Source organism: Leptinotarsa decemlineata, unplaced genomic scaffold (genome assembly GCF_025532065.1).
Source record: "Leptinotarsa decemlineata unplaced genomic scaffold, Ldec_3_MD MMD2_tig00026282_RagTag_RagTag, whole genome shotgun sequence".
Taxonomy (NCBI): domain Eukaryota; kingdom Metazoa; phylum Arthropoda; class Insecta; order Coleoptera; family Chrysomelidae; genus Leptinotarsa; species Leptinotarsa decemlineata.
Window position 1 is genome coordinate 19,382,524 of NW_027412668.1, and position 24,494 is coordinate 19,407,017.

Here is a 24,494-nt window from a genome sequence, read left to right on the forward strand (position 1 = left end):
TTATTATTATTTGAATTTTTTATTTTTTTGGTTGTTGCTTGTATGTTATTTCTTTGTAATTTCAGTTTTTTTGTTTGATAAAATTGTTATTTTCGGTTGAAATATTATTTTTTATTATTATTTAAATTTTTTATTTTTTGGTTGTTGCTTGTATGTTATTTCTTTGCAATTTCAGTTTTTTTGTTTGATAAAATTGTTATTTTCGGTTAATCTTTTTAATTTTTTTCAGGGATTTCAAATCAATTCATATATTAGACAATGGAAGTCCGAACTGATGAAATACACCACAAAACATTGTCAACCACCTTCAAACGAACGTTTCTTGTTGGTACCGTGAGCTATTTGTTATTTGGATCAGCAAGCTGTATGTTTGTGACTGTATTAGGTCTTGTTTTATACAACTTAGTTATTTTTTATATTGAAATATTAAGATGATGTATTTGTGATTCCAAACGACAAAAAAAGACTGGCCGTTAGCCATTTTCCAGTATTGCAGGGAAGTTCAGTCGCAGAGATTTTGCAGCAGGAAAAACCAGTTGGCACTCAAATTGTACTGCATTTCCTGAAAAACGTTATCAGTTTTTCTCATTACCTCAACCATATGGGTGAATATATCGATGTAGTTTTTTTAAAAATGTCTCGAGGAAAAAATCATAGTGACAGCTAAAAAATAGTTTTGATTTTTTTTAAAGAAAGAGTATCTAGGTAATCGTAGGGAAATGAAGGCTCATTATAGAAATAGGATGGAAGAAAAGTGAATGAAACAGAATATTTTCGTTTCTTTTTTCCTCTGTTATGTTTTTGGAAACTTTGTTATGGACTATATTTTTCTGTGTCGGATTTTCATACCTATCTTCATTAAAATGTCTCAACTAATTACCAATTTCATCCTCAGAAAACGTATTCAATAGAGGAAAATTATTATTTATAATTTTTTTTTCAATTTATTGTTTAATTATTCTTTCGGAGCATTCTTGTTGAAACCAGAGCCCTAAACTACCAGACAGCACTGTTTCGGACCGCCATAGGTCTCCTCAGTGGTGCGTATGTTGAATTATGAATGCATTAATAATAAATAATAATAATCGTCTTTATTGTTTCGCAGCTGTAGTTACATACAAATATTTAGATAAATTACAGACTAGTTGCTGATATAACAAAAGGCGAAGTTCAACTCAGTTAGCACAAGTGCTACTGAGTTATTCTTACTGGACATAACTTTCCTTAAAGGACGAACTTCAGTAAGTAAAAGCATTGGTTGGCATCTTTCCATAGGAAGCCGCAACCTTCGGTTTTAAAAGAAGGCTTTTCAATACAGTTGAGTCCAGAAATGCATTCATGGCTCAGTCTAGCATCACTGATGAGACCAACGGCGGATCAAAACAGTCTCTCTAGTTTCAATCAGTTATCTTATAGTAAAGGCTGCAGATAAAGAGAGAGGATGAATATCGTTCGGTGATCAATATCCTTTATCGTTGATATTCATAGGTTGGGTCTTCTCTCGGTCCAATAGATAATGTCTTCATAGTGGGATATGTCAAAACAGTTGCTTAGAGTATTCTAAAAAATTTTAAGTATTTTTTGTCAAAGAATGCTTTGTGTTTTTTAAAGAATGAGCAATATAAAAGTTGAGACAAGAATCCATTTCAGCATATAGTAGCCGCATTCAATAGTAAGTTTTAGAGACCAATGGATATTCACTTTGTTTTGGACATAGATGCAATTGATACCATGTTTTATTAATAACTACAGAAGCAATCAATAAACTAGGTCTATCCAATATCAAGACATGCGTGAAATTATATTAAATTAAGACCTGGAGTTGAAATTGATATTGATTTTTGAAAGATTTTTTTTAGTATTGTCTCATCTACATAGGTTCTTTATAATAATAAGTAATCTATTTTTGATTCTCAAGTGAATTTTGAGCACTATTAGATGATTTATATCACAAACTCTCATCATCTGCTTCTCAAATATTGAAAGTATTTATTTCTATTTAATCGTTACCTATTTTCAGGATCTGGTGATGAAGCTAAACGTACATTCTCTCTTAGAAAGCCATGTGGGTATAAAAGATTCATCTGAGGATACAATTTTTACTTATGGCATGGAACCTCCATTGAAACGAATCAGATTATTATCATCTGATGAAACTGTTTTGTAGTGTTTATATAAATGAGAAATAATAATATGTATATGTTCAAGAAAGTTGTGGTAAACATACCTCAACACTTTTTACAAAGGTATACCAAATGTTTGTTTATTTTTGTGCCATTTTTTGTGATATTAAGTATTTTGTTTTTGTTCCTTACCTCTACATTCCTTTGTAAATGTTTGATTTATTTTTTCATAGATGTTTGGTCGACTTGTCAAAACCAAACATTGAAGTTTTTGAATGAGAAGCAATGATGAAAAAATTTATATTTTTTGACAAGGTAATCAAATGTCAATGAGAACAAGCTATGTGTAATAATGTTGTTCTTTTGTATTTTTATATCTCTATATACTTATTGAAAAGTGAGATACTTCAACAAATTTTTTTGTATTTTTGATAAATAAATGTACTTCAAATATTATCGCCTTTCTCTCATGATTTTTTTTATTTATTATCTCAAATAATTTTATTTGTTATAGTGTAACAAATTCGTTTTTAAATTTACTATTCATTTTCAACCTAGTTTTCATTTTGAAATTTCATGTTTTTTAATCTTCACCAATTGCGACAATCTATCTTCAATTTGCTCTACATAATAAGTTATGAGACGCATTAATAAAAATGTATTTGTAATTTATTGTTTTTATAATAGTAACAATCCTTCTTAGTATCTCCGCATTAGAAAATATACAATGAGTATTTGAGCAATACAACCATATGTATGGAAATGAAGGGCAAAGTTTATTTTTCCTTTATGTGAACACCTCAAAAAATATTCTTCCATGTATTGAATTATACAGAACTACTTCGAAACCTAACATGGAAGTATGAAGGGAGGATTTTTTACTTTCTCACTTCCAGTGAGAATGTATTCTATGAACACGTAGTCACTCCTTAGCTCAGAAAATCAATACAAACAGATAGCTATTCAATAAAAACTTCAACCACCGGCGAAGACAAAAGAGGGTAAACGTTTCAGTTCTCTGCTCAAATACCAACAGGAGGTTGACCCCACTCAACAATAAGTTTATTCATATTCAAAAATGTAGCTGTTGTCCTAGAACTGGTTTACAAATTCTACCTGGTATTGCCTTCATTATTAACAAATTAAGTACCTACTATTGTTGTATATAAGAATTGTTGCTCAGTGTGCAATATTGCTATGGTGTTATGAGGAAACTTACATAATGTAATTTGTGAATCTATATAAAAAAAATCAATGAAAATCAACTGTCAAATAGGTAAGAAATGTCTTTTGATTTGTATAATCTGGCAATTTAATATACCTAACAGAATTACAGGTATTGCACATTGTATAACTTAGGGATTTTTTCATTATATTTGTTAGTAGAACCCAAAAATTCAACATATGTAACAATTGACAGCAGATAATGATATTGTTTATAACCTTGAATACAAAAGAAATGAATAATATTTATGCCTTACCTGGAGCCTTCAAAAATTGTGAATTTCGAGCAATTCACAATAGAGTATTCCTAAAGTTTAAATGACATATATTTTAAGAAACGCCTCTGAAGGACTTCTGATTAATCTATGTGAGCCTCATAGTAAGACCTCACACAACAGATACATATTCCAGCCTAGATTGAACAAAAGTGAAATAAAGTAATTTGAATGATGAAACTTTTCCGATGTCTTTAGTATTTCTAACCAAAAATTAATACATGTGATAAGCAGCTGTGAGAGTAGTGTCAATATGTTTATTAAGAGAGACTCCATATCCTTGATTGTTTATGATGTAGCAGATTCATTTTCAGTGAGTAAGTCATTACATTTCATTTGGATATGTTAAGAGATAAATTATTCCAACACCATATAGCAACACAATTTAAATTCAGGGCCAGACGTTCACAATCATTAGAACATGTTATATTGTGATAGAGTTTCAAGTCATCCGCGTATAGAAGGTAATTAACATCAATCTCAGCTCCTGTATCATTGATGAACATATTGAACAAAAAAGGTCCTAGGTTTTACCCTTGTGGCACACCAATCTGCTGATGGCAGATCAGGATAATCATGTAAACTTTTTTGCAATATTGAAATGATTTAATTCATCCCCCAATGACCTTTTTTGGTTAGTTTTTACTTTCACACCAAATTTTTGTCATTTTCTTTAATTATTCCACTGCTCTTTTGAATTACCATCAGTTTTAATATAAACTCCACTTTTGATGGTTATTTATATTTTGTGCAGTATAAAATATCTTACGTAACGTGTTTTTCTCCTGGAATCATCAGAACTAAATAAAAACCAGTAATTTCTTTGATTTTTAATTTAATAAAAATATGCTACATTCATCAACACCATTAAAACTACATTTCTAAATATGTATATCATAAATTTAGAAAAAACAAAAATATATTTTTTAGTTTTATACTAGAGATCACATTTTCCAAGACGAAAGAGGACCAATCAGTCGACGCTAAATGAAAAATTCACGAAGTATAGAAATTTTGAAATTACATGTTCATTTCAGTTCAATAGAAATAATATCAATAACGAAAACTAGAAAATTTTCCCATTACCTAACTAGAACAGAATAAAAATTGACAAAATAGAGGCTCGGAACAAATTGACATTACTAATTTCACTGGGAAGATTTTGCACTAATCTTAACGGTCAACAGATTGGTTACATCAATAAGGCAACCAGTTACATCTTAACCTAGAGAAGTCTATCATACTGCAATATGGTTATTGCAAAATTAATTAGATCTTCGAAATCAAAAATTAGAACCGAATAAAGTGCATAAGAACATTTTTTGAACATCTGTGGAAGTTTGATGCAAAAATAACTGTAATATATTCAAGAGTTATACCCCGAGTGCACCAAGTTTAATTGGTTGAATAAATGTGTAGAAATCTATGATTTTCTAAATTTTACTTATCAAATAAAATCCCGAGATTATACATCTTGGAATTTTATCTTGAATTATTATACACGAAAGCATTTTCTTAAAATCAAAATTTTTAATATCAAGAGATTTCACGATTTTCATAGATTGAGCTTGGTGTTCGAGAGACATACGTAGAGATTATTTCCAGAAAGAAAAACGTCAGTATAAATTCAAGAAAGTCATTTTCAGAATTTAAAGTTTAAGATTTATGTGAAATAAGAGCACCAGTTTGTTAATTTTATTTGATTAAACAGGCAAAGCAAAATTGTCTTAAAACTCTGTAAATGCTGGCTAGCCTTCAATGGTTTCTTCGTTTTTATGCATTGATGGAAATAATCTTGATTGGAAAATATGACAAGCTTCTTCATTTTGTGTAATGTCTTAAAAATGGATAAAATATTATAAATCTTGAGTATTTTGAAGGTTTTTCATTGATTAGGTTAATAATTGAGGACAAAACATCTTGTGATACCTCATCTTCACACAAATGAAAAATGATTCACTTGATAAGCAAGCAGTTTATCAATATTTGTATTACAGAATTTCTGACGTCCAAAGGTATCAATAGTATTATTCTTTAGAAAATGTCATTGTATGCAAATACTGGGGTTCAAATTCTACAAATACATTAAAATAAACACATTTATCCCTCAAAGTAGAATTGAAGCCTCTGCTGTTAAATGGACCCAGTTAAAACATTTTCCCACACACCAGAGCTGCAACACTTTTCTAAACACGCATTTTACCAACCAATAAACATGGAAAGAAAACAGAGTTTTTGTATGTGGGAAAATATGTTTGCTGGAGTGTTACTTTCCATCACTCATACCTTTATTCAAGTCATTTTTTATTGTGCTGTACAATTTTCACTCAATCGAACTGTGTTTCATATTAAACAGAAACAAAGCACATAACAATTCGGTCGCCAATATTATGTGGATCAATTGAAAATGATTCAGATATCATTTGAAACTTATCCAAATATCCCAGAGCAGTCAGATTAACGTAATTTTAAAAAAGCTAATATTTTGATAATTAGTCATATGTCAAGAATGTATGTGTATTTGCCACCTATAAAGCAAACCCTTCTACAGATTTTAGGCAGTATAACATGAAATCACTACGATTATTAATCAACAATGTCCTCAGAATGTGTCAATGCCAGTCATGATAAATTGGTTAAGGCTTTCACAGCTGAGATTTTCAGAGTTACTATCTTCATTTGGGTTTGATGGCCGTCGTAGTTTGGAACTGCATTCTTATGCAATGTTACGGCTCTTAGACACGACAGGTCACTCATTAATAAGTCAAGTATTAATAAAGTAATCAATAACAACCCACTAACAGGTACATTGGAAAAAGATATATCATTAACAGGTAATAACACTTCAGCCAATAGCAACACATCAACAAGAAAGGAAGAAAGGCGGATTACCTAAGTCAACATAAATACAACCTACGAACTAGAAATCACCAGTCATTGGTGAATCATCAAGATTAATGAACCTCTGAAGAAGCCAGCCACTCATACTGGCAAAATGTTAGGATGCAGTTCCAAACTACTACAGCCTTCAAACCCGAATGAAGATAAAAACAATGGAATGCCAGACATTTTCAATACTCTCAACGCTTTGCATCAACGATATTATCTTATTCAGAGGATCATGATGTTTATTAATAGCAGGAGTCACAGATGGATTCCTTTATGTCTCCAAGAGGACTTCGCTTTCACACTAGCAAGTGGGCGTACATACTCAACTACATGTTGCTCTAATTGATGTCTAAATATTAGCTTTGATTAAATCATGTAGCTCTGGAATGTTGCACTATATTGGCATTAGATTGTGACAAGTCACTCTTAGATACAAACTCTACCAAAATTTTCAGGAAACATATACCTAATCTAAATTTTACTGTTTTGAAATGAATAGAAAGTGAAATGTCCATATTTATTGAAATGTAACATTCTTTATAGATTTAATTTTCAATTTTTTAAAATAAGATAGCCAACTTTGTACCGAGTTTTAATGTTGCTATTTCATTATGGTTTCAATTTTTTTTTGTTTTATATTCATGCTGGTGTTCCACCTATTTTTCATCTTACTTGTCATACCTATATCCAACATATTACATAATTAATTTAAATATATACATTATATCAGGATTGATGTTACGAAATTTATGACGGATTAAAAATTGTTGAATCTCACTTGAAAATTGTGCTTCAAGAAAATTTTTAGTTTTTCAAAAACAAGTCAGTCTTGACAGTAAAGCAAAAACCAGTTTTATTTCAGTGAAGGATTGTTTTATTTTCATGATATGTCCAAACATTATTAAGTAATGTTGAACAGGACAAGAAATAATGGCTCTACATAAAATTTCAGAAATATTCAACTTCTTTGATTGAATTATCATTGCTCTCTGTACAATATTTTTATTGAAAGTATCTTCCAGCGCTATCTGCGATGGATCTGTGGGTAAAAACAATGTTTAACTTAAAAATAATGGCGGTTTGATCAAAGTGACTAAATCTTCCTGAAATTTTTTATAGAAGCATAATTTCTCTTCCTAAACACTTTCTTGCAGTACCATTTTGACTAATCATGAACAAATATATTGCCTGAAAAGAAAATAACTCAAACTTCACTATCAAAGCCAACTCGTAACAATCCTGGGACACATTTTATATTATTGAGTTTCAATTGAAAATAAACATTTCAATTCTAGCCCCATTCTATTACTGCTAGATCAGAACTGAACTGAAACTATATCTGAATTTAGAGTAATTTTCACTTCATTGTTAATTGAGATCATTATTACATTCACAGAGCTAAAGTGGATGTAACTTCATGGAAAAATCATATTCCCAAAAATCTATAATATCATTGAATGATTTCCTGAAAATTTGATTATTTTCTACTTTGTTAATATTATATCAAATCTGACTTCATTCAAAAATCATTAGAAATGACAGGTAAGTTTGTTAAGGTAAATGTCTTACAAAATTTGTTAATGGTCAATTGTAATAATGCATCACCCAAAAAGTTATATCAACTAGAGTAACATAACAGTTGAATAATTCTAAATAATTTAAATTAATCTGGTTTCCAGGTACTAGTATCAACATAAGACTTGTATTTCGAGAATGAAATAAAATAAAGTGATATATAAAATGAAAGATGAGCATGTTGCATAAATAAAAATGAAGATATTCATCAACAATATATGGGAAGATAAATAAAATTTAAAATCACAATTTACAAACTTATTACATTACACTAAATTATTGAATGATCAGTTTGAGTACTCTCTTTTGAACAAAAAATTATTGACACCAACAACTTTGAATGAGAAAATGAAATAAATAACTGAATTTGAAACTATCAATTTATAATGTCATTACCAACAATTCAACTAGTAGTTTCTGAAAAATTTAAAAGACACAGAATGAAACTCAGTACATTACAAAGAATACTCAAATTGATCATAAAAATCAAACGAATAAAGGCTACTGCTCGAGCCTATTAACCGTTTCTTCTAATAAGTCATTACTCGTTTGTAATTGAACAGGAATATTTTTGCTATTACATTTTACTATACCTTCCAATATTTCATCAAAACTAAGAACAGCTTTGCTGTCTTCTGGCATGATCAGATCAGCATCTGATGTGGTCGGGGCTATAACATTTACATCTTCATCGCTTAAAGCAGTTGCGTCACACGAAAGTTTTTCTAGTTCGTACATACAAACCAAGTTTTGTGCTTCTTCAGTTTCCTTATGTTCTTCATCCTTATTATCAGGTGTACTATCTCTCTTCTTGTCATTTTTCTTCTTTTTAACATATGTCCTCTCCACTTTGAGGCCCATTTGTTCGAGCCTAATTATTGCAGATTTTTCAAAATATTCCATGTTCACCACGTGGGTCTGGAGAGAGTGATTTTCATCTTTCACCAAATTCTTCACCTGGAATAACAAATTCATGAATTCTACATTGATTATGGTAATAAATCAACAAACATAACTCCTAATATACTTTAATGTTCATTTTATCAAATTAATTAATGATGTAACTGTTTTACAACATTAAAAGATCAAAATCATCAATGATGAATCAGAGTCTCAGGAGTACTCATGATTGGACAGCGTAAATGAGTATGCACTCATTCTAGAAGTCTCTATTCTGAAGAATCACTTTCATTTCTGTAGATTTGTTTTCTTATAAAATTTTTCCTATTCCTGATTTGTAATCAAATTTAGATAAATGTAAAAGATATATAGCATTTTGAAACAAAATCCAAAAACATAGTTATTTCCTAGTTCCTTCAGTTCTACGTTACAATTTGATTTCCTTTAAATAATAATAATAATAATAATAACTTTATTCGTCTATTCGATCATTTACATATCAGACATGTGATTAGAAAAAATATAAAAAATAAATAAACAATAATAATGGTCCACAGTATAAACATAGATCGGACACTTACGACAAGTACTTGATATAATTTATTATAGAAAATAAAAAACACATACATATACACCTATATATACATAAAAGTCAATTAACCTTTAACTAAGGTAAAAGAAATGCAGTAAAAGCAATAATCACAATAACAGTGTATCCTTTTCTAAAAATTATATGCAGCTCTTTATTATCTTGAGGCAACATATTAAATAATATTATGACAATATATGCAAGTGATTCCTTGAATGTCGATGTTTTATGTTTTGAAATAGATAATAAATGTCTCCTTTTCAAAGAAACTTAATTTTCAGTAGGTATAATTATAAGTGATGTCATGCTATTTGTGTTCCTTTTTGAAACTTTCTAAATTTGATCAGAGAAACATGTTTTATCCCCCTCCCACGGCTATATTAGTCCCCTGTATTCTCTCTCCTTCTCTCCTGTTTATATATCTATATACATATATATCTGCTTATCCCACTATTGCTATCTCAAAAACAGTAAGATCTTCAAGGTTGGTTAAATTGGAAATCCAAACCTTGATTATCCATCTGAAGGGCATTGGTCCAATGGAGATATTAACTCCATTGATTCATAAATCATCCAGGTGGATGAACCTTCAGTATATCTTAATGACAGTCATTATTTCATTCCTCCACTGGAAGTTTGTCAGTTGCCAATTGTATAATACTAAATATTACTGAACACTTTTTGTAAACTTACCGTGTGTCTAATACTATCCAACGATGTGTTAGGTTGCTCTTCCACTGCTGGATCCCCTTTACATGACTGCAACCTAGGATCTGGACTATCCCGTAAAACATGGTAAAATACTGCCATGTACTCTGCACAAGGTTGCAACTGCTTCCAAGACAAACCAGAAGTAGCTAAAGCAGTTTTTTTCCCATACATAAAGTACATTGCTGCAGCAGCAATGGTACTGTAACTAAATTTAAGAAATCCTGGATCTAAACTGAACATATCGGTAAGTTGTGACGCTCTGGTGAACTGATAACCAGAATATTGTGGAAAGAAAAAGCCTTTGTTAATGTCACAATGTAATTTTTGCCTGGTAACACTTCCAGCTTGAAAATGTATTTGCATGTAAAGATTCAACCAGTCGCTAGGGGTCATAATATTCAAGTCCCAACCTAAACTGTTCAAGATTAACAATTCACAAGCAAGAATTTCTTCTGGGCTACAAGCACCATCACAAACATAGGAAAATTCTGTTAAACGAGGAGGATAAACTTCCTCAAGTTTGGATGCAAGAAATAGACAAGTAACACCCACTAGTTGAAGTTGATTTTTTGGAACATCAGGCCTTATTGACAAAAATCTGTCAAAGTAGTCAATGCTAAGGTAGTATGTGACCCTACGTAGATGATAGACCTCGCATACTTCCATTATCCAGTCCAGCAAGATTGCTCTCATCCTAGGCATGAAATTTGTAAAATCTTCAAACAGGCTAGGATTTCGTAGATTCAGAGATGCTTCTTCTTTGTAAACCATAAACAGCCAAACCTTTAAAAAAATGTTATTTGAGTATTTCGATATTTTTAAAGTACTCCTCAATTTTTTTATAACATACAAGCCATATTTCATACTCACATCTTTAGAGTCTGCCCAGTCCATCAAAGGCAATGGAGCCCTACGTGTTTTTTGGGGTGATTCAAAATCATTATGTTTTGAACTGCTTTTCCTTTTGCTGCTTCTTCTGGCCCCTGTTCGCTTTCTCGAATGCGGTGTCTTATGATCTTTTTCAGTATAAGATATACAACTACTACTACTACTGGCAGTATCATTTGAATCAATGATAGTTTGTGTTTGATCCCTAACTTCATTTACATCAGATTTCTTCTCCAGATTACTCTTTTCTCTTGCCAAAGTACTATCACGCAGTTCTTTCCCGAATTTGAAGCCCCAAACTGTTTGTTTATGGTGGATTTTCAGCAAGTCTTGAAAAGATAACTTGCTGGAATCAACATACTCTCCTTCATTATATTGCCCCATGCAGGTGAGTTTCTCAGGATCATAGTCTTGAAACTTTTCATTGGAATGTAGGGATCTATCTTCATCAGACCTGCTGTCGCTCATTTTGAGATATAAATATATTTCGTCAAGGAAGTTACTCTGCAAAAAAGAAAATAATATAAATAATAAATTGAAAGAAACTAATATAACAAGGAGCCAAACTCCAGAAATAACTGAAATAATTTAATGATTGATTTGGCCATTACTTGATGAAGATCCATAGTAATTTCATAAACTACATCTCACGATTTGATCGCCACAAATTTTATTTGAAAAATATATCACGACATGTTTCACTAACACAGTAGCTTTATCAACAATGTTTTGAATGATACAAGTTGCTTCTTACGCTAATATTAGCGTAACAATTTTAATCACTGTTGAAGAAGCTACTGTGTTAACGAAACATGTCGTGATATATTTTTCAAATAAAGTTTGTGAAGATCGTGAGGTATAAGTTTATGAAAAATAATTTGAATAACAACTAAAATGCCAGAAAATTCAACCGAATTTGAACGTTTCTCTAATGATGCATTTCCAATATAAACTAATATAAACTGCCTGAACTTATGAACATGATAAAACCTTAGGAAAAAAAAAGTAAAAATAAAAATATATATGAGTAGAAGTCTAACCTGATGAAACCGATTCTAAAGATTCGATAGAATACGCAATAATGAACCAAATAGTGAAAGTATTATTCCCAAAAAGCTAGTCTGAATTCTAATATACTTGAGGACCCAACTGAAAAGTAAGCGGAATAGCTAAATCAGATTTCAAATCAACTCTCTACAACAAATATGATAGAGAAATATCTAAAATACCAATATAGAAATGATAAATAAAATAATTCAACTCTTAAAAAATCGTATTTTTCCTTTTATCATGAAAATTTGATAGAAACAACTAGAAATTCTGTCGTAAAATGAATTTAATATAAAACACTTTTACCCACACATCAGAACTGGAATAGAAGTGATTTCAACAGAATAAAATGGAAATGTGATACAATTATTTCAGAAACTTATATTGAAAGTTCATAACCCATAATCCCTGCTAGGAATCGCACTTCAAAAGGTAAGACCTGTTAATCCTCGTTCGCAAAGTTTCGATTTCTGAGGGTTGTAGTTCACAGATAATTATTTACTCATTGTTATTCAATCAGAATTATCTGAACCTATCATGTATGATAACACTGGTATGACTGATTGGTATGACAATAAGTGAAGCTATCAATTAAATGTAAAGAATAATATACAAAAGAAATAAATTCGATAATAAATAAATGGGGGCATGTTTGAAAAATCTTTTTTCTTCAGGATGAAGAAAAGAGAATTGAACTTTCTGTGTTTTTCATCACTTTTATTTGTAACTAACTTTACTGCAGTATCGTCCTATAAGGACATTTCCAAACTTATACATTGAGTACGTTTAATGTATAAGTTTGAAAATATCCTTATAGGACGAAACTGCCGTAACGTTAATTACAAATACAAGTGATAGAAAACATAGAAAGTTTCAATTCTCTTTTCTTCATTATGATTTCCTACCATGTAGTAACGGCTACATCCATCAGTTTATTGAACCAACTTTTTCTTTGAATTAAAAACACCTTATATTTCAATCTTTTATTATTTAGAACATTCTAGACATATTTCTATTTATTTGATACAATGATAGCCACTCAGGAGCTCGTGCAAGAAGATTTTGAAACTTGAACGTGTTAATCAACAAAAGTGCTGCTTGGGAAAATCTTTACTGGATGAGAGAAAATACCTAATTTCTTTTTTTATTATTGGTCATTTGAATCGAGCCAACCCACATATCCCAGCAGATATAATATGGTTTCGGCAAGATGGAGTGCCATCCCACTACCAAATCAATGTCCGACGGTATCTCACTGAACATTTACAAATCCTAGGGTATGGAGGAGGAATGGATAGATCCCATGATCTGACTCGTTTAGACATGTCAAAAGTATTGTATACAATAAACTGATGGATGGAGATAAGTATGAAAAATGAGAAATAAAACTTCCTTTCCTATAAGGAAATTTTCAAACGAATACAATAAATAGATAACACATAATACTGGTTTCAACGCAGACACAATCCAGAAGTTAGTTAGATAACAAAACCTCAAATTTACGTACAGATTAATATACCCTCAGATCAAACAACCAGAAATCAAGAAATTTGTAACTTTAACATATTTTGGTAATAGAACAGAAACAATTGCGGGATTTTTCAGAAGTGGCATTCAGGCCACATGCCAGTTTATTTAATTTCCTTTTTAATGGCAAAGATAAAGTGAACAAGATGGAGAAATCCGGAGTTTATATGCTTAAGTGTCTGGAGTGTAATAGTGTTTATGTGGGACAATGTGGCCAAAATTTCTCAAAACAGTATGCTAGGTGAAATGATTCAACATTTTCAAACCATTCCTTGGAGTGCAACCACAAGTTCCCGAATCTAAACGATACGGAAATTTTGCACTATGCAATCAAACTGAAAGAAAGTCCTCCTGAAACAGCTACTTTCATATAAACATTGAATTATACGAAAGAAAAAATTATTTTGTATAATTCAATGTTTATTGTCAATGTTTGTGTCTGAAAGTTCCTTCTTTGCATGATCTACACATCCATGTATAGAGTTACTTCCTTCCTTTCTTTGGAAGACTCCCTCATCCTTCTTTTTTTTGTATCAAGATGGAGTAGTAGAAAGCCAAAAACTTTCTTTCCCAAAAATTATTCACTCCTAAAAAATATAACCCCTTCAATTCAGTATTATTTCATTATTTACTTTCATGTTCTTGATTTTTCAAGTAATATTACTATATTCTATGTGAGTTGAGATTTATAATAATAGATAAATTAGTGTTGATAATAGTATTGATAAATAACAATTTTGTATTGAAGTTATAAAACTTTCAGGCATGACTATCAAATATCTACTACATTTTCAAACCCAATTTCCAAGATAATGACGAGAAACTATTATATATGTAGGTAGGTAGGTAGGTCTAAAGTGAGTGGGTCTATTCGACCCTCCACCGCAACCCACAAGGGTTTATTCTGGCTCACACCTATTCACACTCGGCCAAATAAACCCAGCTTCTTAACGAAGCCTATTAGTTTGTATGGTGAGTGGTCTTTCAGGTCAGATGGTGAGAGTACGGATCTGCCGAACTCAAAGAACCTGATTCGGTCCCCAGCGGGGTAGGCACAAAGTATATACTCTGCAGTTTCATCATTTTCCAGACAGAGGCGACACACACTGTCTTCCGACAGTCCAAGTCTCTGCATATGATGATTCAAATGTAAGAAGGCCTGTTAGACATCGTAGTTCATCCCTACTGTAGTCCAACAACTGTTTGGAATCAAGCTTTGAAAGGTAAATAAACACCTTGGAGTGAGCCAATTCTGGAAGATTCTGCCAGAAGTCCATAACTCTTCTTGCCATCCAGGTGTTAAGTGTTTGTTTGGCAAAGCCCAAAGCGATGCCAATGACAGGTCTTGGTCCAATGAAGCCGCTTGCAGCACCCTCCTTTGCAAGAAAGTCAGCAGCTTCATTGCCTTCCAGGCCAGTATGGCCAGGAATCCAGACCAGAGACAATCTGTTTAGTTTTCCTATCGAGGAGAGTCTTTTTTGGCAGTTTACTACCAATTTAGACGTTGCTCGGTAGGAACCAAGAGCTTCCAACGCCGCTTGACTGTCCGAGAATATTTTTATTGACTTGTGAGGTTGGATTTATCCAATCTCTCCGCACACAGTTCAATAGAGTAAATTTCCGCTTGAAATACAGTCGCATAATTTCCTAGGCAGGTAGATAACTCTGTCCTGGGTCTGCGACTGAAAACACCTGCACCAGAACCGGAATATGTTTTTGATCCATCTGTGAACCAACAACTATCTGCTCTTAATATTTCCTTCTCCTACAGGATCCAGTCCTCATTACTCGGGAATAGTACTTTATAAGGCAGTTCGTAGTTGCCGGTTGGAGGCATAAAGTCAGAGGTCATTTCCAGAATGCTGTGACTTCCAATGTCAACCAACAGTCTCTTGCACTCTGCATTGAATTGATTTGTGCAATATATGTACAATATATTTAAATATATATGTACATATCTACTTTTCTATTATAAATACTTGCAACATTTGAACAGCTGAAAAATGCACTTGAGCCCTTGATGACAATAACACTAATTTTGATCAGGTATAACTAGTTACCGATTTATATACAATTGTCAGAATTAGAGGGATAAAGTGCTTTTTCATATTTTTTTCTCTAGACTTTAGAGGTTAACAGGGTTGCTTGTTATCATACGCACTCATCTAGGGTTCAATATTCATTCCAAGCGGTCAAAGTGAAACTAAAATACTTCCAAGTGTAGTTATTTCTTAGAAACACATTACTGCAATCAAGAAAACTGAAGAAAATAAATCAATGAAATACTTTTAGAAAACTCACATTGCTCTCATATTTTATTGGTATTAGATCAAGTTTACTTGTCTGTTATATTACAATATCATCTGATGTGAAAAATGTTGCTAAGAGAGCAGTGTTAACCAATTCCCCATTCCTTGAACCCTATTTCATTATCAATTGTATGTTTCAACAATAAAATAACATCATGAAAAATGAGAAATGAAACTTCCAATGTTTTAATTCCTCTTGTATTTGTAACTAATGTTACTGCAGTTTCGTCCTACAAGGACATTTTCAAACTAATACAATAGTTTGAACTAATGCAATAGTTCGAAAATGTCCTTGTAGGACAAAACTGTAGTAACGTTAGTCACAAATACAAACATAATTAATTAATTTCTCATTTTTCATAATGATCTCCTACCACATAGTAACAGCTACATCTAATTTATTAAAAAATATCATGTTTATTCATTGAAACCACAGTATCCACACTCATCAGATGCACCAAAATAGATCTACATATTAAGAGGATCTATCAAATCACTTGTCTGTATAGTTTTTTGTACTAAAACTAAGGAATCAAGATGGTGCCTCTGCTCATAACTATCAAAAGTTAATTAATAACCTTGCAATATATAAAAGGTAAAACAGGAACCTCTGGCATAGAATAACTCAAAAAAAAGCACAAGTTGGTGGAGTGAAGACCCCAACTTGGTTGAGAAGAGTACTGCATATCTGGTGATTGGGAAAAGTGCCTGTTTTGGACTCGGAATGTATATTCAAACAAACAAACTGTAATACCATTTTGAGAAATAATCCCCCAAAGTTCATGAGTGCAGACTCATTACTATAAGTATTTTTTTGGCAACATGAGCAACATAAATATCTAGACATTCAATTCGGATAAAAAGAAAATGCAATAATATGAACTAATTTATTATTATGTTGGATGTTCCACATCAATGAAACGAATATATAATAAGTTCTCTGGAATGTAAGAGTTATAAACTTTTTTTTTAAATTGAATATTGTAAATAAAAAATAGAATTGCGTTTTAACTTGTTTATTTCCAACTTTTCTCCCATATACTTATTTTGCCTGTTTTTATAAATCATGTATAATGACAACCGCACTAGTTATATTTTCATTTCAAAATATCTCATTTCATTTTCAAATGAGTTTGAATATGGTAGCGAGAAGACATATATACATATAATTTCATATTACTTCATTTTAATAACATATTGTTCAAAAACATATGATGCTTAAATGAGTGATCATTGAATATCTTACACTTATTTCACTTCCCACTGGTAACCAGGATACAAGGTTATGAGGAAAAATTACAATTGATACTATGATTCTATGTAAGCAGTCAATTGATACCTATCTTATGTTATTTTATTCTCCCCTAAACTATTAGGCAAAAATGCACCTCAACCAAGGATTAAAATCTAGTAGCACTACTACCTTAGATTTCATGTCAATTGACATTAAATAATTCAGTATATTTTAAATAAAATCTCTCAATCAACTCGGTGAAAAAAGATAATTTTATAATCATATATTTCTCAATATGGAAATTTTCAAGATATGAGGTAAGCAAAGACAGCAAATTCAACACATCCAATTTAGAAACTTATAAAACAAAATATTTTCACAAATTCAACAGGGTGTAAATAAAATTGCTTCATTTTGGAGTTATAAATTACTTAATCAAAACAATGCAATGGCTCCAAAGTTCAATGAACACCAGCAGTATCGTCCCTTTAAATCCTTTTAAATCCCTTTAAATCTATACTTTAATAGCTCTTTAACTATTTTTGACACTGTTTTCATGTATAATGAGTATAGTGTTTTGTGAAGTCTACTGATATCCTTTAAATTAATATGGATATTCATCTATTAATACACGTCCACACCTAAAAATAATTTACTCCAAACAATACCAAAAAAAAATGATTACACATTATCTTGGATTAAAAACCAAGTCCAGTATAATAGACGAATAATAGAAAATTGTAAATGTGCCAGGATGGCACACAAAGTGAATATTAGACCCCCTGCAGGCCAACACACGGTTAGTTTGTATTCGAATTTTATAAAAAAAAATTATCTTTTGAAAAGCAACAAATAAGGCAAATTACTTCTTGTAAAGAAAAAACCTCTAATATCAAGCCCATTATCGCTACTCCCACTTACCTTTAATATTTTCAATAAAAATTAATAAAAATTTCACATTCACTTCGAAGTTATCGGTTGTAAAGATAATTTTTATTGTTAATTCAGCAGTATATTTTGTACTCTTTATTTAATATAAAGGCGAAGAATATAAAGAATGATTCCAACTTTGTTAGCCGCGAGATTTTTCTACGTGTAACTTGCACATAACCAAAGTAAAAGAACCCTCGTTTCCTGCTCATCCCGCCATACCGAAAAAGTCATTCCATTTGTCCCGCCAGAAAAACGGGGATCCCGCGCATGCATTAGTTGATTTTCTAGCTATATGCATATGTACAATCTCACAAAAATAAAATTCTATTTGTTTCCTAAGCTACAAATACTCTTCAAAATGCACAATGCAATCATTAACCGAATGTGCTTATATTTTATTTATCAACTGTATTCATACCATGAACCATACATACTTGTCACAAAACAGCTGCCGCTTCTTCGATTTTGTTTTTATGTTGAATGGTGTAATCTAATTTTATTCTGTTTTTGCATAAACAATTGAAAAACTGAACTAATTCTCGATTTTGTTCATCATATATTTTAACGATAAACACAGAAAATGCCAATTTTCCTTACTATACAGCCATTTTTAAATACTCGTTTTAAGCACAGCTGACATATCGTAAACAATAATGAAGATAGCTATATACCCGTATGTGTATTTGAACAAGTTTGGAAGGGGTACGTTGATCAAGGCGCGTTCTATTTCTCGTGCGTTATGGTGAAAAAATCTGATAATATGACTGAAGCAAATTTTAGAACTGAAGTCAGTATTTGTTGACAACTAGACCCTTCTCAACTTCTTGACGAAGCTTTTCATTATTTGTTGGATGAATTATCATCAGTTCTTCATGAATCAGTTCAAACAATCCCTTTTAACTTCATATTTCTCGCTTAATATATAAAGAATATTAAATGAAAGTCAGTTGTACTATTATTTCAACATTAAGTTTCTTTTTTATTCATTACTTTTTCAATGTATATTTTCATGTTTTATCATTGTAACTTGTTTTATGCTTAGTCCCATAAGGTTATATGATGTGTGCTTTTTATACATTTATAGAAACTTCGATCATGAAAAAAATTGATTCCATTCCTTGAATACACTGACCGTTGTTACTTGGATGAAAATTAATGCCACCATTTATAATAATAATTACAAATTTTCATGATATGAAATTTACTTCCAATAGGCGTTTTGATACAACAGTATCTTCCCCATTTGGACCCTAATTATCGACCATGATTTTTAAGGTCGACTTCATTTGCTTTTGATAACTGGAAACTTTCAAATTCATTTAGAATGAAACGGAAAAGGCCATATGAAAAAAAAACTACTTTCAGAAACTGATATTAAACTATACAAAATGTTTTTTTTATTAATTAGCAACCTAAATATACACCAAAACAAGAATCACCTTTGAAATCAAGTTTTGTGCATGAAATTAATTTTTATGAATTTCAATACTTGAAGGAAAATTCATTTATGTCATGAAATTAGCATATAATTAATGAACATCCATGAATAAATCAAGTAACACTTCATTGTGAGATCTTCACTGGACAGTTTATAAAACTACAACACGTGTTTTTTATAGGTACAATAACTTCTTTAAGTTTGAGGAAACTAAATAATAGCACGTGTTGCGGATTTATGAACTGTTCAGTGAAATTTTTTTTTATGCGAAAAATGTTCTTTTAAGCAGTGTCTTCCGATGGTATTCGATAAAAACATATGCAGATGATCTACATATTTTCCTATACCTATAGTTATCACTTGCAATTGTACTAGTTTCTAAATTAGTAGGTACTGGATTCTTTTAAGTCGACACAAATTTTTTAAGAAGTATTCGTTGATGATATATCTGGAGAAGGCATTGTAGTCAAGATTAAATAAAGAAAAACGTTTCCATATCAGTGAGACACTAATAAATATGGAAATTTATCGTTCAAGTGTGCTGAGTTTTATGAATGATTATTCACTTGAACTAATTTTTTTGTTGTCACACGTTATTACCACGAGACATTTTTCGTGGCAATGACATGTGTGATGACTATACATTTTTTGTATCAATTAGTATTGATGATAGTATTGATAAATACCAATTTTGTATTGAAGTTACAAAACTTTCAGTCATGACTATCAAATATCTACTACATTTTCAAACCCAATTTCCAAGATAATGACGAGAAACTATTATATATGTACATATCTACTTTTCTATTATAAATACTTGCAACATTTGACCTAACCTTGTTGTTGTCACATGTTATTACCACCAGACATTTCTCGTGGCAATGACATGTGTGATGACTATAGATTTTTAGGTAGCTTCATAGTTATCACACAGAAGCCAAATTTTCATTTAAACATATTGAGATTTGGACGGGATTTACATTCATCAAAGTAGCTTTTGAAAAAGCGAAAGTGAAAAAAGTGAACAGAAATACGATAGCATTTTTGTTCATCCGTGTATACTATATGCTGCTGCTGCTTTGGAATATGCTTATTGAAATAATTCGATGGAAAAATTAGACATAAAAATAAACGAATTCGAACATTCAGCATTGTAGCGTAATTATTCGTGATCTGTTTATAGCGTTCATGAATATATTAAATTATGTTATATACCGTGTGTCAACTAATCGATTAAAAAAGTCCAAACTTCTAAAGTAGTAGGTGTATCAAAATACAATTTGGTTTAGACAAATCGTATGAAAAGAGTTTCCGCAATTCTTTCAATTGTTCTACAATAAGAAAGTAATTTGTCAACAAATTCTGTTTTACAAAATATAATAAGAGGCGTTCAACTGATCGACAAGTGATTCTGGACAAATATTGCAAAGCTGTTAACGTAATAGTCTACAAATCACGTTTTTAATTACTTATAGTTTGACTCTAACAGTTTATAAGGGAACATAGATCATTTGGAAGTAGTTACAGTTTCTCTCTGACGCTTAAATGAATGAATCCAAATTTTGTTGTCCACAACCAAAAGGTACAACAATTATTGGATTATCAATGTCAATCATACTGGAATTAATCACGCCCCATTGATCAACACACAACACGAGAATTGACCAAATCAATCATCTTCTAGAAACATATCCAGGAAAATTCAGTCGAGTAGAAAATATATCACGTGTTCAACATATATCATGATAAGATTCCAAATTTTTTTTCATAATGATAGAAAATTCGCTATCGTGCTGAAAGACACGATTATCTAAAATGAAACGATTGAAAGACATGGAGGTAATTCGAAAAGTAACTGAGACTACAAGCTGAATTATGAAAGGTAAATACTGGTAAATAACTTTGAAAGAGAAAACTCTTTAGCAAGCACTTTCAAAATTCCAATAGGCCGTTTTCACTATCTACGGTTACCTTGTGAACTAAAAATTCAAATTTCAATGCCAACTAGACAAGATGTGTCATCAATATCTGATGATTTTTATGTATTTATAAACTATGAAGTCACTTTAAACATGAAAAGCAAACTCAAAAAACCCGAAAGTAGAATTTTTTCCAAATCATGTCCACAAAAAATCGTAGGACGTTGAGATTACCGGCCAGCCTCTAATATTGGAAAAATAATAAATAGTGTTTTTATTTCAATTATCCCAAGTCAATGTTTCTCTGTAACAATTTCAATAGGGAAATATTTTTATTTCAACGAACACATTAACCTCAATAAAGCTCCGAAAACTGTTTGAAATTACAAATTGAAATTTAATTTTCTGATAATACAAAATTGTAAGCGCCGAATTTTTGACCCAAAATACCTGGCGGTATTTAGTGGATGAATGGACCGTTACTTTCTTAGTTTCAAATTTTCACAGAGAGGACCATTCAGTTGCGGAAATACTTTTTCAAAGATTGTTTCTATTATTATTGTTGATCAGATGATAGAAATAATTTGAAGTAGTTTTCCTATCATTATATTGATACTTTACCATTATTATTAATGAGTGATTATGTTCATATAGTCGGGGTTTCTAAATGGTTATGGAATAATAACCACGAGCGGCACTAGCGTTTGGAGACAGTAATTCAAATTCTAGGTCAATTTCCTTCACGTTTTGGGGTGTCTAAGGATCACATCCATTATTTGAAAGAATAAAAGAATACATGAGTTTTTTCTATAGTTCCAACAGTGAACGTAAACATATCTGATCAATGATCTTACAGAAGGTAACTTGTATGTCATGCACTGAACGAGAAGAGGAGCTATGTATCATTTACATTAGATGGCGAGTTAGAGGATGAGATTCCTCGAGCTTATGAAGGTAATGGTTTATTAATTATGTTGTTTCAGTAGTAGATATAATTTTCAGCTTCATAAATGAAAACTTCACTTGTCGTCTTGGGCTGTTATGAAAACTGTTTAGGATACTATAAATTCCGACGAAGTCTTTTAGGTATTCCATTGCTCCATGGTAGCATACCACTTCGAGAGAAAGATACTATCATATTTGTTAATTATTTGTCAAAACTCATTCTCTGATGTCATTGAAAAATTTGATCAGGAAACCTTCTCCGAGGTATCAAAGAGAAATGAGTAGTAGTTCTAAAGTTAACTAAGTGTCCCTCCTCTGGTTAATTCCATCAATTCGACGAGTGAAATTAATCAATTTACTGAAATATACCTTCTGTGCTCTTAATAAAGGGTATATACAACTCAAGAGTAGGATAATGAAAATATCCGACTTCAAGTAACCCACTGAAATTATAATTATATATAGTGTATATCTATGACGTGACCACAGAATTCACTCCCTAGTGCGAAAACGAAGTGTTTTTCTAGCGCAGACAGGTAGTCATCGTCTTACGACAAATTTCTCATCGGTTTTGAAGAAGATAAACACACAGATCAAATATTTTTGGAAATTGTGATCAATAACAAAGGATAGTTTATTGTTCTGTGTCACAGTTCACTCAAAATATTAGTTTTTCTGAACCTTAATTGGTTTGAATATTACTGGATTTAAAAAAGGTGTTAAAACAACGTTTTGGTGTTGGGAAAAAACTCCAGTAATACTCATTGCTACACCAAAGGTTCCAAACAGTGCATCGCAAGTACTTAATTTGTTTCCTTACATCACCCTGTTTATTTATTATTCTGTGGTGTGAACTCGATATGACAGAGAGGAAAGTTCTTGATTTTTCCATCCTTATTATCAGGTAAAGCAACAGCAAAAAAGGTAAAAATACTAAAAAGTGGAGAATAATCAAAATGTATTTTTGAAGTAGGTAAATATGTACTTAGCTGACATTGAAATCGGCAGAAACAAGTTAATGGAATTACATATCAATAAAAACAGTAGACAAAAAGTTGGTTTATTATTAAAAAAGTTAGAAAATTATACAAAAACATACAAACAACTACAATTTATGTTCGAACTGTGAACCGCCTTCATCATTACATTTTTGGCATTGCTTATATATGGTAAATCAGCATTAAACCCTGTGGTAAGCCCCTATATTTTGTTACTAATTAGATAGACGAATATTCCTATAGAGGAAACAGGTGAGTAGTATAGAGAATCTTCGACTCTAATATTTTTCGATTATATTAAAACCAGGTGAACCTTATTCATTGTTTCATGGGGTCGTTTTATTGGGGTGCCTCCTGTGTAGGAGCGTGTGAAAAGGGCGTACAATATTTCTGTAATTTACTGTAGATGGTGTCCAAATGAGACCAGTTAATTGGGAGACCCTTTTTCAATACTTTCATCAATTGAATTTCTATAAAAATCAAACGTCAAACGCACCTCTGCCTCTCCACACTAATGAGCTACTCATTACTACTATTTTCTTGATAAAATAATAGAATAGCAAGAGTACGTCATAATGTCATAATCGATGTTGCAGTAGTGTTAGCATGTATCTTCGCGCCATAGAAAGTTTTTGCTTTCTTTCATTATCATTAATTTTCATTTGAAATTTTCATTCACTTCTGGTTTAGCAAATTTCTTTCAGCAACTTTTTTTCTTGTTAGATAACTAGGTTGAATTCAAATAATTCCTCACAGATATATAAGGTGAAATAAATGAACTCATGTAACTAACAGGAAGGATGAGATATAATAAAAATATCAAGTCTCTGAAAAGTTGTATGAGATGTTAATAAAACAAATAAAGGTTTAAATGTCACAAAATGCTTTTGTAAAACATGGTGGGGGCAGATCCTACAACAATGATGATGGTCTATAACGGTGCGGGCACACGAATACAATAATATAA

The 24,494-nt window shown here is 31.3% G+C and overlaps 2 protein-coding genes across 3 annotated transcripts in view; one reads left to right on the forward strand and one right to left on the reverse strand.

Annotated features, from left to right (window-relative positions):
- The window catches only part of LOC111515892 (ovarian-specific serine/threonine-protein kinase Lok), a 34,891-nt gene extending 32,314 nt beyond the window's left edge, over positions 1–2,577 (forward strand). Inside the window, exon 10 of the mRNA XM_074179980.1 lies at positions 2,021–2,577. Within this exon, the coding sequence (XP_074036081.1) occupies positions 2,021–2,167 (147 nt within the window). The 3' untranslated portion in view covers positions 2,168–2,577. The remainder of the gene's footprint in view (positions 1–2,020) is intronic.
- A 1,863-nt stretch (positions 2,578–4,440) lies between these two features.
- On the reverse strand, positions 4,441–18,885 carry CycE (Cyclin E). Of its 2 annotated transcripts, none has more exons than XM_074179981.1 (4): positions 18,662–18,885; positions 11,157–11,678; positions 10,269–11,069; positions 4,441–9,043 (listed from the first exon to the last, which is right to left on the reverse strand). In XM_074179981.1, the coding sequence occupies exons 2-4, from the start codon at positions 11,640–11,642 to the stop codon at positions 8,588–8,590; spliced, it is 1,743 nt and encodes a 580-aa protein (XP_074036082.1). In that variant the 5' UTR covers positions 11,643–11,678; positions 18,662–18,885; the 3' UTR covers positions 4,441–8,587. The 2 variants fall into 2 exon arrangements, with proteins under 2 accessions (XP_074036082.1, XP_074036083.1); XM_074179982.1 differs by lacking the exon at positions 18,662–18,885 and adding an exon at positions 18,216–18,629.
- Positions 18,886–24,494: the final 5,609 nt, after the last annotated feature.